Here is a 13,072-nt window from a genome sequence, read left to right on the forward strand (position 1 = left end):
AGAAACAATGGAGACCCAAAATAAAGTATTCATCTTTTTCTCTACCTCTACTATTCTTCATTTCTAACTTGTTTGGACAACAAAGGTAAACGATGTCGTTTACTCATCATCTAGCGTGGCAGGGAGGGTGCAATCTCAGCACTTCGTTTGCCTAGTCATCGTCGGAAAGAATTGAGGGACCATATTGGTGCCTAAACTTAAATCTAGAGGACCAATATGGGTAATTTTGAATTTCAGGGACCAAAATGAGTAATCGCGTGAATCTCAAGGACTAAAATGGGGATTTAGTCGTTTTTGTTGCCCCATCTTAGCCACTTTATTCTAGTTCGCTGTCCCTAGTATTTTTTCTCTCGCTTTCATAGTTTTGCTATCTCTTCTTTTAGTTCTAAAATCCTTTTCTGTTGCTCTTCTAAAATTTCTGATGCTTATAATCTTCTAAGTTTTTTTTATTCTTTGAATTTTTCTATCTGCCCTTTTAAAAATTATCTTACTCCATGTCTTGAGTTTTTCTTTACAGTTTTTAATTTTTTTTATAATCTTACTCTAATTATCTCCATTTAATTTTTCCTATTCCAATTTTTTGTAACTACTTTCTCACAATTTTCGTGATCGACCCAATACGATTAAAACTTAAAGCTCTTGCCTGATTTGTTAACTAACACTAGTATTGGATCTTGACTAATGTTATCCATTGCAGGTCACAAGCCCAATAATTGATACACACAACATAGCCGCCGCCCCATTCTTCCCACCGGCCAATTGGGCATTGGCCAACTTGGATAAATTCCTACTCACCATTCTTATGTCACCATATCATTCTTAATCTTAAATTTTTAGACTTAAAAACTAAAATTAATAGAAACCTATTATACTATTCTGTTTCTTTTAACTCTATTTTTAGTTTTCTGTTGGGAAATTTCTATTCTTGCATGTTATGCTGATCACTAGCATGGTTCATCTTATACTTCACTTTTTGATAAAAATATTTAAAATGTCTTTTTTTAAATATGTCTTTTAATAATTAAAATTTAACATATATAATCGATTAAATTATATTATTTTTGTCAAAATTAAGTCAGACAAATTAATTTGACCGAAAAATAGTAAATCAAATTTTGAATTAGTCGAAATTAATATATTTTTTATAAATAATGACTACAATACTCTTATTATAGAAAATAACTACAATATTTTTATTATATATTTTAATTTTGAAAATCTTAAATTCTAGCTCTTTTTTTCTCTGTCATCATAAAGTTAGGATTTAGAGTTTTTAAAATTAATATATATATATATATATATATATATATATAAGAATATTTTAGTCATTTTTTATAATAAGAATATTGTAGTTATTTTTTATAAAAAATAATATTAATTTAAATCGAATTAAAATTTGATTTATTATTGGACAAATTAATTTATCTGATCTAATTTTAACAAAAATATTACAATTTAATCAATTATATATATTAAATTTTAATTATTAAAAAATATCTTAAAAAAAAGATATTTTTAACGTTTTTATTGGAATGACTCCCTTATTATAATTAGTTATTACACGTTATTTATTAACTTGCATTCAAGATCTATATATGTCGTGTGTCCACATAAAAGATACTAACTCTATGATATAATAAAAAGTTGCGTACATCTTTTGTTGGAAAACCTATTACCAATAAGAAATAAAATATATCTATCATTACCATGCTGAAATTAAATATTCATTTTTATTTTTGCCTACGAAATACCTACATTGTCTACCTAACATAATTCTTCGTAATAATCTACAGAATTGCCAAACAATTGATTGTTTCCATTCTTTTCCCCTAATCCTTCAATCCTGCAATACTAATAATTAATAGTTTTGATTTGTAATTTGTTATGGCCCGGCCCAAAATCAACACGGGCCGACCCGACCCGAGCAGTACTCGATCCGGACACGCGCTCCCCAACCGACCCGGACACGCGTCCTGTACAGCTCACACACGGCTGCAGGACAGCGTCCTTGGGAATATGGGCCTGTCCCATGAGGGGCCCACTACTGACATGTATATAAGGGGAAGATTGGCTCTTCCCCCGAGGTACGTCACATTCTCTCACCCCATTATTCTGCCCGCCTGCACATTACTGACTTGAGCGTCGGAGTGTCTTTGCAGGTGGCACCCCCCTCGTCCGTTCACCAGCCCAAGTGCTCGTTAGCTCGGCAGACCCACAATCAGTGCGACCAGGACTAAGACATCCTCATCTATCCACCTTCGCATCTTCTGTTCACCCGACCTGTTCGGAAGCAGACGAACGAACATTGGCGCCATCTGTGGGGACGTCTAAATGGAAGTTGCACTGGGTCCCGGCGACCAAGGCCGAGCTGCCGGAGCAGAGGGGGCAGCCTCCGTCGCCTCGCAAGGGGGGCGGCGAAGGTCCCCCCATCGACGCACGAGGACACGACCATTCGGGGGAACGGGCGGCGATAGCGCCATAATAATGCAAGAGCTACGCCACCGAGTCCAGAACCTGGAGCGGCAGCTTGCCGACCGGGAGCGGGATGGACGCTCTACCGATCCGAGCTATACCCCGTCTCCCGGGAGCGAGGAGGAAGACTCTTACCGAAGCCGCCTGCGGACGGAAGTGGAGAGCTCGCGGGAGGAGTCACCCATAATGAGGAGACGAAATGACACGATCATTTACTCCCGCGGCGGACCGACCCATCGAGCGACAAGAGGTCGCGAAGACGGAAGAACACGACAACCCGTGATAATGGGCGCCACCCCGTTCCGCCGATCTATCCTCGAGGTCCGGTTGCCGAAACACTTCGACAAGCCAACGGACATGAGGTACGACGGAACTCAAGACCCTCTAGAACACCTCACGGCCTTTGAGGCCAGGATGAATCTAGAGGGAGTAGGCGATGAAGTAAGATGCCGCGCCTTCCCGGTGACCCTAGCAGGACCAGCGATCAGATGGTTTAACGGCCTCCCTCAAGGCTCCATCTACAATTTCTCAGACATCAGCCGCGCATTCCTGGCTCAATTTACAACGAGAATAGAAAAGGCCAAGCATCCTATCAACCTTCTCGGGGTAACCCAAAGACAAGGAGAGCCGACCAGGAGGTACTTAGATCGGTTCAACGACGAATGCTTGGAAATCGACGGCTTAACCGACTCGGTGGCCAGTCTCTGCCTGACGAACGGCCTCCTCAACGAGAACTTCTGAAAACATCTTACCACGAAGCCGGTTTGGACGATGCATGAAATCCAAACGGTGGCCAAAGAGTACATTAACGATGAGGAAGTCAGCCGAGTCGTGGCTGCCAATAAGCGGCAGTCCGGTTACGGCCAGGCTCGTCAGTTCGGTGGCAACGAGGAGAGAGCGAAAGAGAAGGCCAGGGAGGAGGCATCAAACAAAGCACCTAGGCCGTTCCCTCGAGTCGGGAAGTTTACTAACTACACTCCACTCGCCCTCCCCATCGTGGAAGTCTATCAACAAATAGCTGAAAAGGGAATTCTTCCGAAGCCCCGACCACTCAAGGACCGCACGGGTGGAAACAAGAACCTTTATTGCGATTACCATAAGGGATATGGCCATCAAACACAGGACTGTTTCGACCTGAAGGATGCATTAGAACAAGCAATAAGAGAAGAAAAGCTGGCAGCGTTCTCCCATCTCATCAGGGAGCCGAGAAGGCGTTATCGTGATCAAGACGAGGAAGGCAAGACACGCTCGGCCAAGCGGCGACAAGAGCCCGAAGACAGAGACCACGGCCTCACTGTAATAAACGTGGTAACGGCAAAGAACACTGCACCAAAGTCCCGATCGGCACACAAGAAAGACGCCAAGGTTCTGGCGATCTCTTCTCCACCGATGCAGAGTACCAAAAAACCTCCGTCCATTTCTTTTGGCCCAGAAGACCAATGGTTTAGCGACGCCCCGGAAAACCCTCCCATGGTCATAACGGCCAGAGTGGGAACCGGCCTCGTCAAACGGATCCTCGTCGACACAGGGGCTGATTCAAACATCATGTTCCGCAACGTGTTCGACGCACTGGGGCTAAAAGACGCCGACCTGACGACTCACCAGCACGGGGTTATCGGGTTAGGCGACCACTTCATCAAACCAGACGGAGTCATTTCCCTACCAATCTCGGTGGGACAGGTGCAAGGCCGAAGGTCGGCGATGGCCGAGTTCGTAATCCTCCGAGATTCCACGGCCTACAACATCATCTTAGGAAGGAAAACAATCAATGATTTTGAAGCTATAATCAATACCAAGCTGCTGGTTATGAAGTTTGTCACCGATGATGGATCCATAGGGACCATAAGAGGAGACCTCGAGACGGCGGTCGCTTGTGACAACGCCAGCCTTTCCCTCAGAAAGAAGTCCAAAGAAGCATCCGGCGTATTCCTAGCCGACCTTGATGCCAGAGTAGAGGACAAGCCGAGGCCGGAACCAGAAGGGGACCTGGAGAAATTTAGCATCGGTGACGAAGGGGAAAAGTTCACATTCGTTAACAAGAACCTCCCACATGAGCTAAAGGAGCCTTTGATTGAAATGATAAGGGCCAACAGGGACTTGTTCGCATGGACACCAGCCGACATGCCGGGCATAGATCCACAAATCATCTCTCATCACCTAGCCGTCAAGCCAGAAGCCCGCCCAGTTGCTCAACGGAGAAGAAAAATGTCGGCGGAAAGGGCAGAGGAGGTAGCCAAGCAAACGGCCGGCCTCCTAGAAGCAGGCTTTATACGAGAAGTGGATTACACGACGTGGCTCTCAAACGTGGTGCTGGTGAAAAAGCACAATGGCAGGTGGAGAATGTGCGTGGACTACTCGGACCTTAACAAAGCATGCCCCAAAGATTGCTTCCCCCTCCCCAATATAGATGCACTCGTCGACGCTGCGGCGGGGTACCGGTATCTGAGTTTCATGGACGCCTACTCCGGTTACAATCAGATACCGATGCACCGACCAGACGAAGACAAAACGGCGTTCATAACGCCAGGAGGAACTTTCTGCTACAAGGTAATGCCGTTTGGCTTGAAAAATGCAGGGGCAACATATCAAAGGCTGATGAACAGGATATTCCACGACCTCATAGGGAAAACGGTCGAAGTTTACGTGGACGACATCCTGGCAAAAACAACGCGACCTGACGACCTCCTAAACGACCTGGCAAGTGTGTTTGCGTCCCTCCGTCAACATGGTATGAGGCTGAACCCCCTCAAGTGCGCCTTCGCCATGGAAGCCGGCAAGTTCCTGGGATTTATGATAACTCAGAGAGGGGTAGAAGCCAACCCGGAGAAATGCCAGGCAATACTTCAGATGAAGAGCCCGGGCTGTGTCAAGGACGTCCAGAGGTTGGCAGGGCGATTGACATCACTTTCCCGGTTTCTCGGGGCCTCGGCGACAAATGCCCTGCCATTCTTCAACCTCATGAAGAAAGGAATGGCGTTTGAGTGGACACCCGCGTGTGAAGAAGCCTTTCAACACTTCAAGGAAATCCTAGCGGCACCTCCCGTTCTCGGGAAGCCAAGGGACGGGGAACCACTGTACCTATACCTCGCTATAACAAGCGAAGCCCTGGCCGCAGTACTAGTGCGGGAGGACGGGAGGACCCAACAACCAGTCTACTTCATAAGCAGGGCCCTACAAGGAGCAGAGTTAAGATATAGCAAGTTGGAAAAGCTAGCCTTAGCACTCCTAACTTCCTCGAGAAGGTTAAAACAGTACTTCCAGAGTCACCAAGTGGTCGTCAGAACGGACCAAGGGATCCGACAAGTTCTCCAAAAACCCGACCTGGCGGGAAGAATGATGACTTGGTCCATCGAACTCTCTCAATATGACATACGGTACGAGCCCCGGCAAGCCATCAAGGCGCAGGCGATGGCGGATTTTTTGGTTGAAGTAACAGGAGACCCAGGCGAAGACATGGGTACACGGTGGAAGCTCCATGTGGACGGAGCCTCCAACCAGACCTTCGGAGGAGCCGGGATCATCCTAGAAAGTCCAAAGGAGGTCGTATACGAACAATCGGTCAGATTCGAGTTTCCCATCTTGAACAACCAAGCAGAATACGAAGCTCTCATAGGAGGCTTGACCCTAGCAACAGAGGTCGGCGTAAAAAGGCTGGAAGTATGCAGCGATTCCCAAGTCGTCACTTCCCAAGTAAACGGCAGCTATCAAGCCAAGGACCCCTTGTTGCAGAAGTACTTGGAAAAGGTCAAAAGCTTGAGCCAAAAGTTCGACGAGGTCACGGTCCAGCATGTACCCAGAGAAAGGAACACACGAGCAGACCTTCTATCAAAATTAGCCAGCACGAAGCCAGGGGAGGGAAACCGGTCTCTCATCCAAGGCATGACGAGGGAACCTGCAATTACACTACACATAACAACCCTAAGTTCTTCATGGCTAGACCCCATCACCAACTACCTAGAGCACGGCCAAGTCCCTGGTGACGAAAAGGATGCGGCGAAGTTAAGGAGAGAAGCGGCCAAATACGCCGTCATCCAAGGACAGCTGTTCAGAAACGGGCTCAGCCAGCCCCTACTGAAGTGCCTACACCCCGACCAAACGGACTACGTCCTCAGGGAAGTCCACGAGGGCTACTGTGGGCACCACATCGGAGGAAAAGCCCTAGCAAGGAAGTTGATCCGAGCTGGGTACTACTGGCCGTCGATGATGGCAGATTCTAAAGAGTTTGTCAAAAAGTGCATAAAGTGCCAACAGAACGCCAACTTTGCCAAGGCACCGGCAAACGAGTTGAGCTTGCTGACGACCTCCCGGCCATTTGCTCAGTGGGGAATCGACCTCTTAGGGCCCTTCCCTGTCGGCCCTGGGCAGGTCAAATATCTCATAGTGGCAATTGATTACTATACCAAATGGATAGAAGCCGAACCATTGGCTAGCATATCCTCAGCCAATTGCAGAAAATTCATGTGGAGGCAGGTGATAACACGGTTCGGGATACCAGAAGTCGTCATCTCGGACAACGGCACACAATTTGCTGACAAAAAGTTCACAGAATTTCTCAACGGCCTAGGTATAAGGCAAAGGTTCTCTTCGGTAGAACACCCTCGGACGAACGGACAAGTGGAGTCCGCCAACAAGGTTATCCTTTCAGGGCTAAAGAAGAGGTTGGACAACAAAAAGGGTGCTTGGGCCGACGAGCTGGCATCGGTCCTCTGGTCTTATCGAACAACCGAGCAATCCTCCACAAAGGAAACCCCTTTCCGACTAACGTACGGGGTGGATGCAGTAATACCCGTGGAGATCGGTGAACCAAGCCCGCGATTGCTTTTGAAAGGAGTAGAGGAAACTGTAGAAAAGGACCTGATAGATGAAGCCCGAGAGAGGGCCCATTTGACGGAAACAGCGCTAAAACAAAGAATAGCTCTGCGATACAACACCAAAGTGCTCAAGAGGGAATTCGAGCCCGACGACCTCGTCCTAAGGCGAAATGATATCGGCCCACCGACCCCCGGAGAGGGCAAGCTAGCGGCAAACTGGGAAGGTCCTTACAGAGTCAAAGAGGTGATGGGAAAAGGGGCCTTTAAGTTAGAAAGGCTCGATGGCAAGGAGGTCCCGAGAACATGGAACGCGGACAACCTTAGAAGATTCTACTCCTAGAGGACGGAGCGACCTGCCGGCTAATCTAGCTAAGTAGTTAATTTGTCATTTGAACTTCATAGTAACTTTCAAGTCTTTTATGTGGATACCGAATAAGATACACTTGTGCAAATTCTCCATTCTATTTTACCTCCGTTTTTCAGATAAATCATCTTGTCGTGACTAGCAACGACACCTAACCCGGGACTGATCACCCCGGGAGGTCATCAACTACCGTTGTAACGAGCAACTACACGAGAGCCCACGGGCCGCCGATATAAACAACTATAAACCAAAAGCGGTTACTAAAAACGATAACAATCGGACAAGTAAGAAAAACTTCATTGCGACAACACGAGCAAGCGACCAAAGAGTCATTATTCAAGCCAAAATTAAAACGGCTAAGATTAAACTGTTCGTAAGCCAAAACGGCTAAAAACAACTGTCTACAAGCCAAAACAAAACGGCTAAACAAAAACGATGAAACAAAGAGTTCATTTCTTCGGAACGTCAACAACCTGGCCATCCTTAATAATCTTAAAAACGCCAATTGCCGACGTGTCGAACTCAGGGGCAACAATTTTAATTTGAGCCTTCAGGGCTTCCTCGGTGCCCAAAATCGCGCCTTTACCCTGTTTGACGACGTCTTTGTACTTGGCCTTCCATGTTGCCAGTTCGGCCTCCACGGCCTGCTTCTCCTTCTCGATCTCGGCCGTACGCTTCTGCGCCTCGCCGACCTGTTTCTCCAGAGCCATCTCACGCTCGACCAGACGTTCAATCGTCGCGTCCGACTCTTTCTGCTTCTTCTCGGCAGCTGTTAACTTTTGTTCGGCGGAGGTAGCTTTCTGCTCAGCGGTGGTGGTTTTCTTCTCGGCGGCATCCAACTTCTCCGAAGTTTGAGTCAACTGCTCCCGGAGAGTTTCCACTTCACTTTTCAATTCATTGTTGGCCTTCCCAGCGGAGTCCAACTTCCGACGGAGAGACTCCATCCCGGATAGCTCAAACTCGGCTTTCCGGGCTATCACGGCGCCCCGCAGAAGAGTTCGGTACATCCACCTCGCCTGCCCGGCAAGGGAAGACTCATGGAAGTACTCCTCAGTGCCAGGAATGAGTTGGGTATCTATAAAGTTACTAGCATCAAAATTCCTCTCCATGACGGTGAGGACCCCCTCGGGACTAGAAGACGCCGTCCTGGGGTAGGGACGACCACCTCCACGTCATCGTCAGGAGCAGACGTCGAACCTCCTCGGCCTACCACTTCGCGAGGGGGAGAGTCATGAACCGTTTTCCCGACCTCGACCTGAGCGGCCTGAGTCGAGGTCCCGGTCCCCCCAACAACGGCCTCCTGCCCTGAAGAAGTTTTGTCCTCTGGGGGAGCTGCGGACGTCTCAGCGGCAGATTGGTCATTTTCCTCTTCATCATCACCGCCGCCGAGGAAAGTCTGAAACAAGTCGGCAAGGCCCGTCACCGACGCAGACATATCCACTGCAGGAAAACAAAGAAGGTCGGTTAGTCGCCACACAATATCAATAAAAGGAAAAAAGACAAACGGCAAAGAGAAAAGCTCCTCACAAATATAATTACGGCCGGACTCCCTGTCACCCATGAGGAGATGGGGATTTACCGGGTTCTTCCCAAAAACTGCGTTTAGCACCTCGGCAATCTGCTTATCTACTGCCGACATGCTTTTATAATTTACCTTAATAAAACTATTGGACCCTGCCCCGAAGCTCCAATAAGTCGGGATGAGCCGTACCCCCTCCAAAGACAACCAAAAGGGGTGACGACCTTTGGCAGGACGGACCTTAAAATACTTGTCCTTAAACCCATGATAGGAATCTTCAAACAAACCGAAGATCTTCCGACCCTGGGCAGCTCGGAAGGACATGAACCCTTTTCTATGTTTTCCCTCCTTGGTAGGGTTTGTAAGGGTGAAGAAAAAGAGAAAAACGTCCACGGACACCGGCAGTTCGAGATATTCACAGACCATCTCGAAACAGCGGATAGAAGCCCAACTGTTCGGATGCAACTGCGACGGTGACACGGAGATTCGGTTTAAGAGTGCCATCTGAAAGGCGGAGAACGGAATGCGGACCCCGACCTGAGTGAACATGGCTTTATAGAACCAAATCCAGTCGGCAACCTGGCGGGGTTGGAAGTTGATTTCGTACAAACGCTCGTGAGGAGCCGGGACGAAGACGTCGTAGTTGGCCTCCTCGTCAGTCCCGCCGCACAAATACCCGGCTTGTCGGAACTCGGTGAGCTCCTCTTCGCCCATTTGGTTGGGTGAATCCCTTATATCAGAGACGACCCAAGCATATTGGTCGTACGCCGCGGGGTTAACGGATGCCCGGGAGACCGTGCGAGCCATACCTACATGGGGGTACCATCCAGTTAGTCTAAGAGATCGGTTGCTCAAGCCGAACACACACACCACCCTCACGACTTCCCGACTAAGGCCAAACAAGACTAGAATGGCTAAAAGAGCGAGAAAAAACCTACCCTGGAATGGTACTTTTCCCCCTAACACGTCTACTCGCAACTAAGAGGCTACACGGTAACTTCAAAGAACCAAACAACAAGCATACAGAAATAATGCATAAAAAGGGGATGATCCAAAAGTTACCTGAATTGACGAGAGGAAGATGAAGTTGAATCTGGGAAAATGCAAGAAACACGAACGGAGGCACCACAGCAGAGCCTTGCAGTAAGGAGGAAGAAGGGAGAATAGGGAGTGCGAAAAAAGTGCATAAAATGCAGAAATATCAAAATCACTCGTTTAAAAACTGCCTCCAGAGCGCGAAACGCCTGGGGGCAAAATGGTCTTTTCAAACGGGGTTTTTACCCCATTATGAGCATTCAATGCTCGGCACAGGAAACGAAGCGAAGAAACGGTTGTTTGAACAACCAAGAGACGCGCGTTGGGGGCACATCCTTTCCACGAGCGGCCGACCAGACGAGATGCGAGACGACACGCCATTGGTAGCTCTCACGACTACCATTGGCGCGTGGGGGCACTGTTATGGCCCGGCCCAAAATCAACACGGGCCGACCCGACCCGAACAGTACCTGACCCGGACACGCGCCCCCCAACCGACCCGGACACGCGTCCTGTACAGCTCACACACGGCTGCAGGACAGCATCCTTGGGAATATGGGCCTGTCCCATGAGGGGCCCACTACTGACATGTATATAAGGGGAAGATTGGCTCTTCCCCCGAGGTACGTCACATTCTCTCACCCCATTATTCTGCCCGCCTGCACATTACTGACTTGAGCGTCGGAGTGTCTTTGCAGGTGGCACCCCCCCTCGTCCGTTCACCAGCCCAAGTGCTCGTTAGCTCGGCAGACCCACAATCAGTGCGACCAGGACTAAGACATCCTCATCTATCCACCTTCGCATCTTCTGTTCACCCGACCTGTTCGGAAGCAGACAAACGAACATAATTAAATACAATGTTACTTATATTATATATATTAGTCAACTATTCATTAGAATAATATAATTTATATAATATGAAGTACTATATATTTATGCTTTTTCATTCTGACTTGTAAATAAACTTTTAATAAAATTAAATTATTAAAAGTTTAATTATTTTATTAGTTTTTATAATTTCGTAAAATTTTAATTAAGTTTTTTACTTTTTTTTTTGCACTAATTTTTTTTAATTGGATTTTTATATTTTTTTATTTGAGTCTCTACATTAATTTTTTTCTATTTGAGTCTCTATAAAATTAAGTCAATTACTGTTAAGAGGAATCTAATTAAAAAAAATTAGTGTAAAAACTCAATTAAAAAAAAATATATAAAGACTTAATTAAAAATTTTGCGAAACTATAAGTACAGACAAAATAATTAAACCATTATTAAACTGCTAATATGTATGAAAAGCAATATGCCAATTGAAAACAAAACTTCTGGCTTTTCTACATGTTTAAAGGCTAGATGATTAATTAGCATTTACTATATATTTAGTGGTTAAACCGTTTACGATTTTGTTTTTTGGACGGAAAAGCTGTGTGTTTGAATGAACGAAAAAAGCATAATTCTTGGTAGCAAGATATATCTATATATATAAGCGATCGATTGGGGAAACATATACTAATTGTTAATTAACAAATACATCAAATTCTTATGTTTTAATTACATATACAAGAGTATTGCTCATAAGCTAATTATATTAAAGAATATACAATAACCAAATAAAGCACTTTCAAATGAGATTTAATTTTTTCAAAAATGTTATAGACAAATACTAAGAGACAATTAGAATTTATAAATAAAAATATTTTTATTATTTATAGATAAAAATATTTATTTGTAAATTAATTTTTTTATTCTAGCAATTTAATATTACACTACTTTATCTCATATTTTTAAGTATTGATAGTTAACTAATAATAAAAGAATAATAAATTTTAATAAGAAAAGTGTTAGGGGCCAACACTTTTGTTAAACTCTGGTCCACACTTAACCATAAAAAAATTAAATGATTTTACACTATTAGATGCAATCTCAGATCATTAAAAATATCATTGATAACTAATTAATGGCTAAAAACCACAAAATCTACTGACACTAGACTTTTTTTTTTTTAATAATTCTCTAATATTATTTTTCAATATTATATATACACACAAATTAAAAATTAATTATTAAATTAATTATTATATATATATAAACTCATTTTTGATGTAAATTTTATATTTTAACACCCATTCTATATGAATAACTAACTTAATAATTCATTTTTTTTGTGTATATCTAACCTTTGTTATAATTGTTTCCTGTTTTTATATCTTTTCTCACAAGTAATAAAATAAATGATGACCAAAAGCAGAAGCCAAGTGCAGGTATAAGAGTACTCTCTCTCTCTCTCTCTCTCTCTCTCTCTCTCTCATATTTCTAAGATGGAAAGCAAGCTTCGAAAGGTTGATAGTAATGAGAATGAGATATGCATAGGTGATTATTCTTCTTCCCTAGCCATGCACAAGGATTCCAAAACAATATCGAAAACAAGGACTAAGAACCCTAAGATACGCATAATTCACATGTTTCCTCCGCAGATAATCAAGACAGAAGCTCAGAATTTCCGGGAACTGGTGCAGAGGATAACCGGGAAACCACCAACAACCACTCATGAAAACTGTTGCAACATTCAGAAGAAGCCACCAACTATATCCGCATCAGAAGAAGAAGTAGTTTGTGGCGGTGGTTACTTGGGAGGCTTCTCTGATTTGGAACAAAGCTTTATTTCTGAGCTTCCAATGCTTCCCTTCGATATATAGGGTTAATTAATTACCTTCATGCATCTTCAACTTCTCATATGTTTTTCTTTTTCTTTTAAGTTTTATTGTTGCAAACATTTCAGTTAGCAATGTCATCATGTTTATGTGTGAGATTGACAAAATTATATCATGTAAAAATAGAGATATGTATAAGATAAGCAAACTTATTTGATGAATG

General features: G+C 44.7%; 3 protein-coding genes across 3 annotated transcripts; all 3 read left to right on the top strand.

The window, feature by feature from the left end:
• Positions 1-2,331: 2,331 nt before the first annotated feature.
• Positions 2,332-4,918, top strand: LOC130933748 (uncharacterized). Its single transcript, XM_057863364.1, has 3 exons — positions 2,332-3,078; positions 3,232-4,785; positions 4,880-4,918. Exons 1-3 carry the CDS (start codon positions 2,332-2,334, stop codon positions 4,916-4,918), a joined length of 2,340 nt encoding a protein of 779 aa, XP_057719347.1.
• Positions 4,919-5,880: 962 nt separating this feature from the next.
• LOC130933749 (uncharacterized) lies at positions 5,881-7,623 on the top strand. The gene is made up of 3 exons (XM_057863365.1): positions 5,881-6,203; positions 6,312-6,837; positions 6,943-7,623. The coding sequence occupies exons 1-3, from the start codon at positions 5,881-5,883 to the stop codon at positions 7,621-7,623; spliced, it is 1,530 nt and encodes a 509-aa protein (XP_057719348.1).
• Positions 7,624-12,516: 4,893 nt separating this feature from the next.
• Positions 12,517-12,894, top strand: LOC130933750 (VQ motif-containing protein 25-like). The gene has a single exon (XM_057863367.1). It carries the CDS (start codon positions 12,517-12,519, stop codon positions 12,892-12,894), a length of 378 nt encoding a protein of 125 aa, XP_057719350.1.
• The last annotated feature ends 178 nt before the right edge of the window (positions 12,895-13,072 follow it).

The sequence above is a fragment of the Arachis stenosperma genome, chromosome 6, assembly GCF_014773155.1.
Source record: "Arachis stenosperma cultivar V10309 chromosome 6, arast.V10309.gnm1.PFL2, whole genome shotgun sequence".
In the NCBI taxonomy this organism is placed as follows: domain Eukaryota; kingdom Viridiplantae; phylum Streptophyta; class Magnoliopsida; order Fabales; family Fabaceae; genus Arachis; species Arachis stenosperma.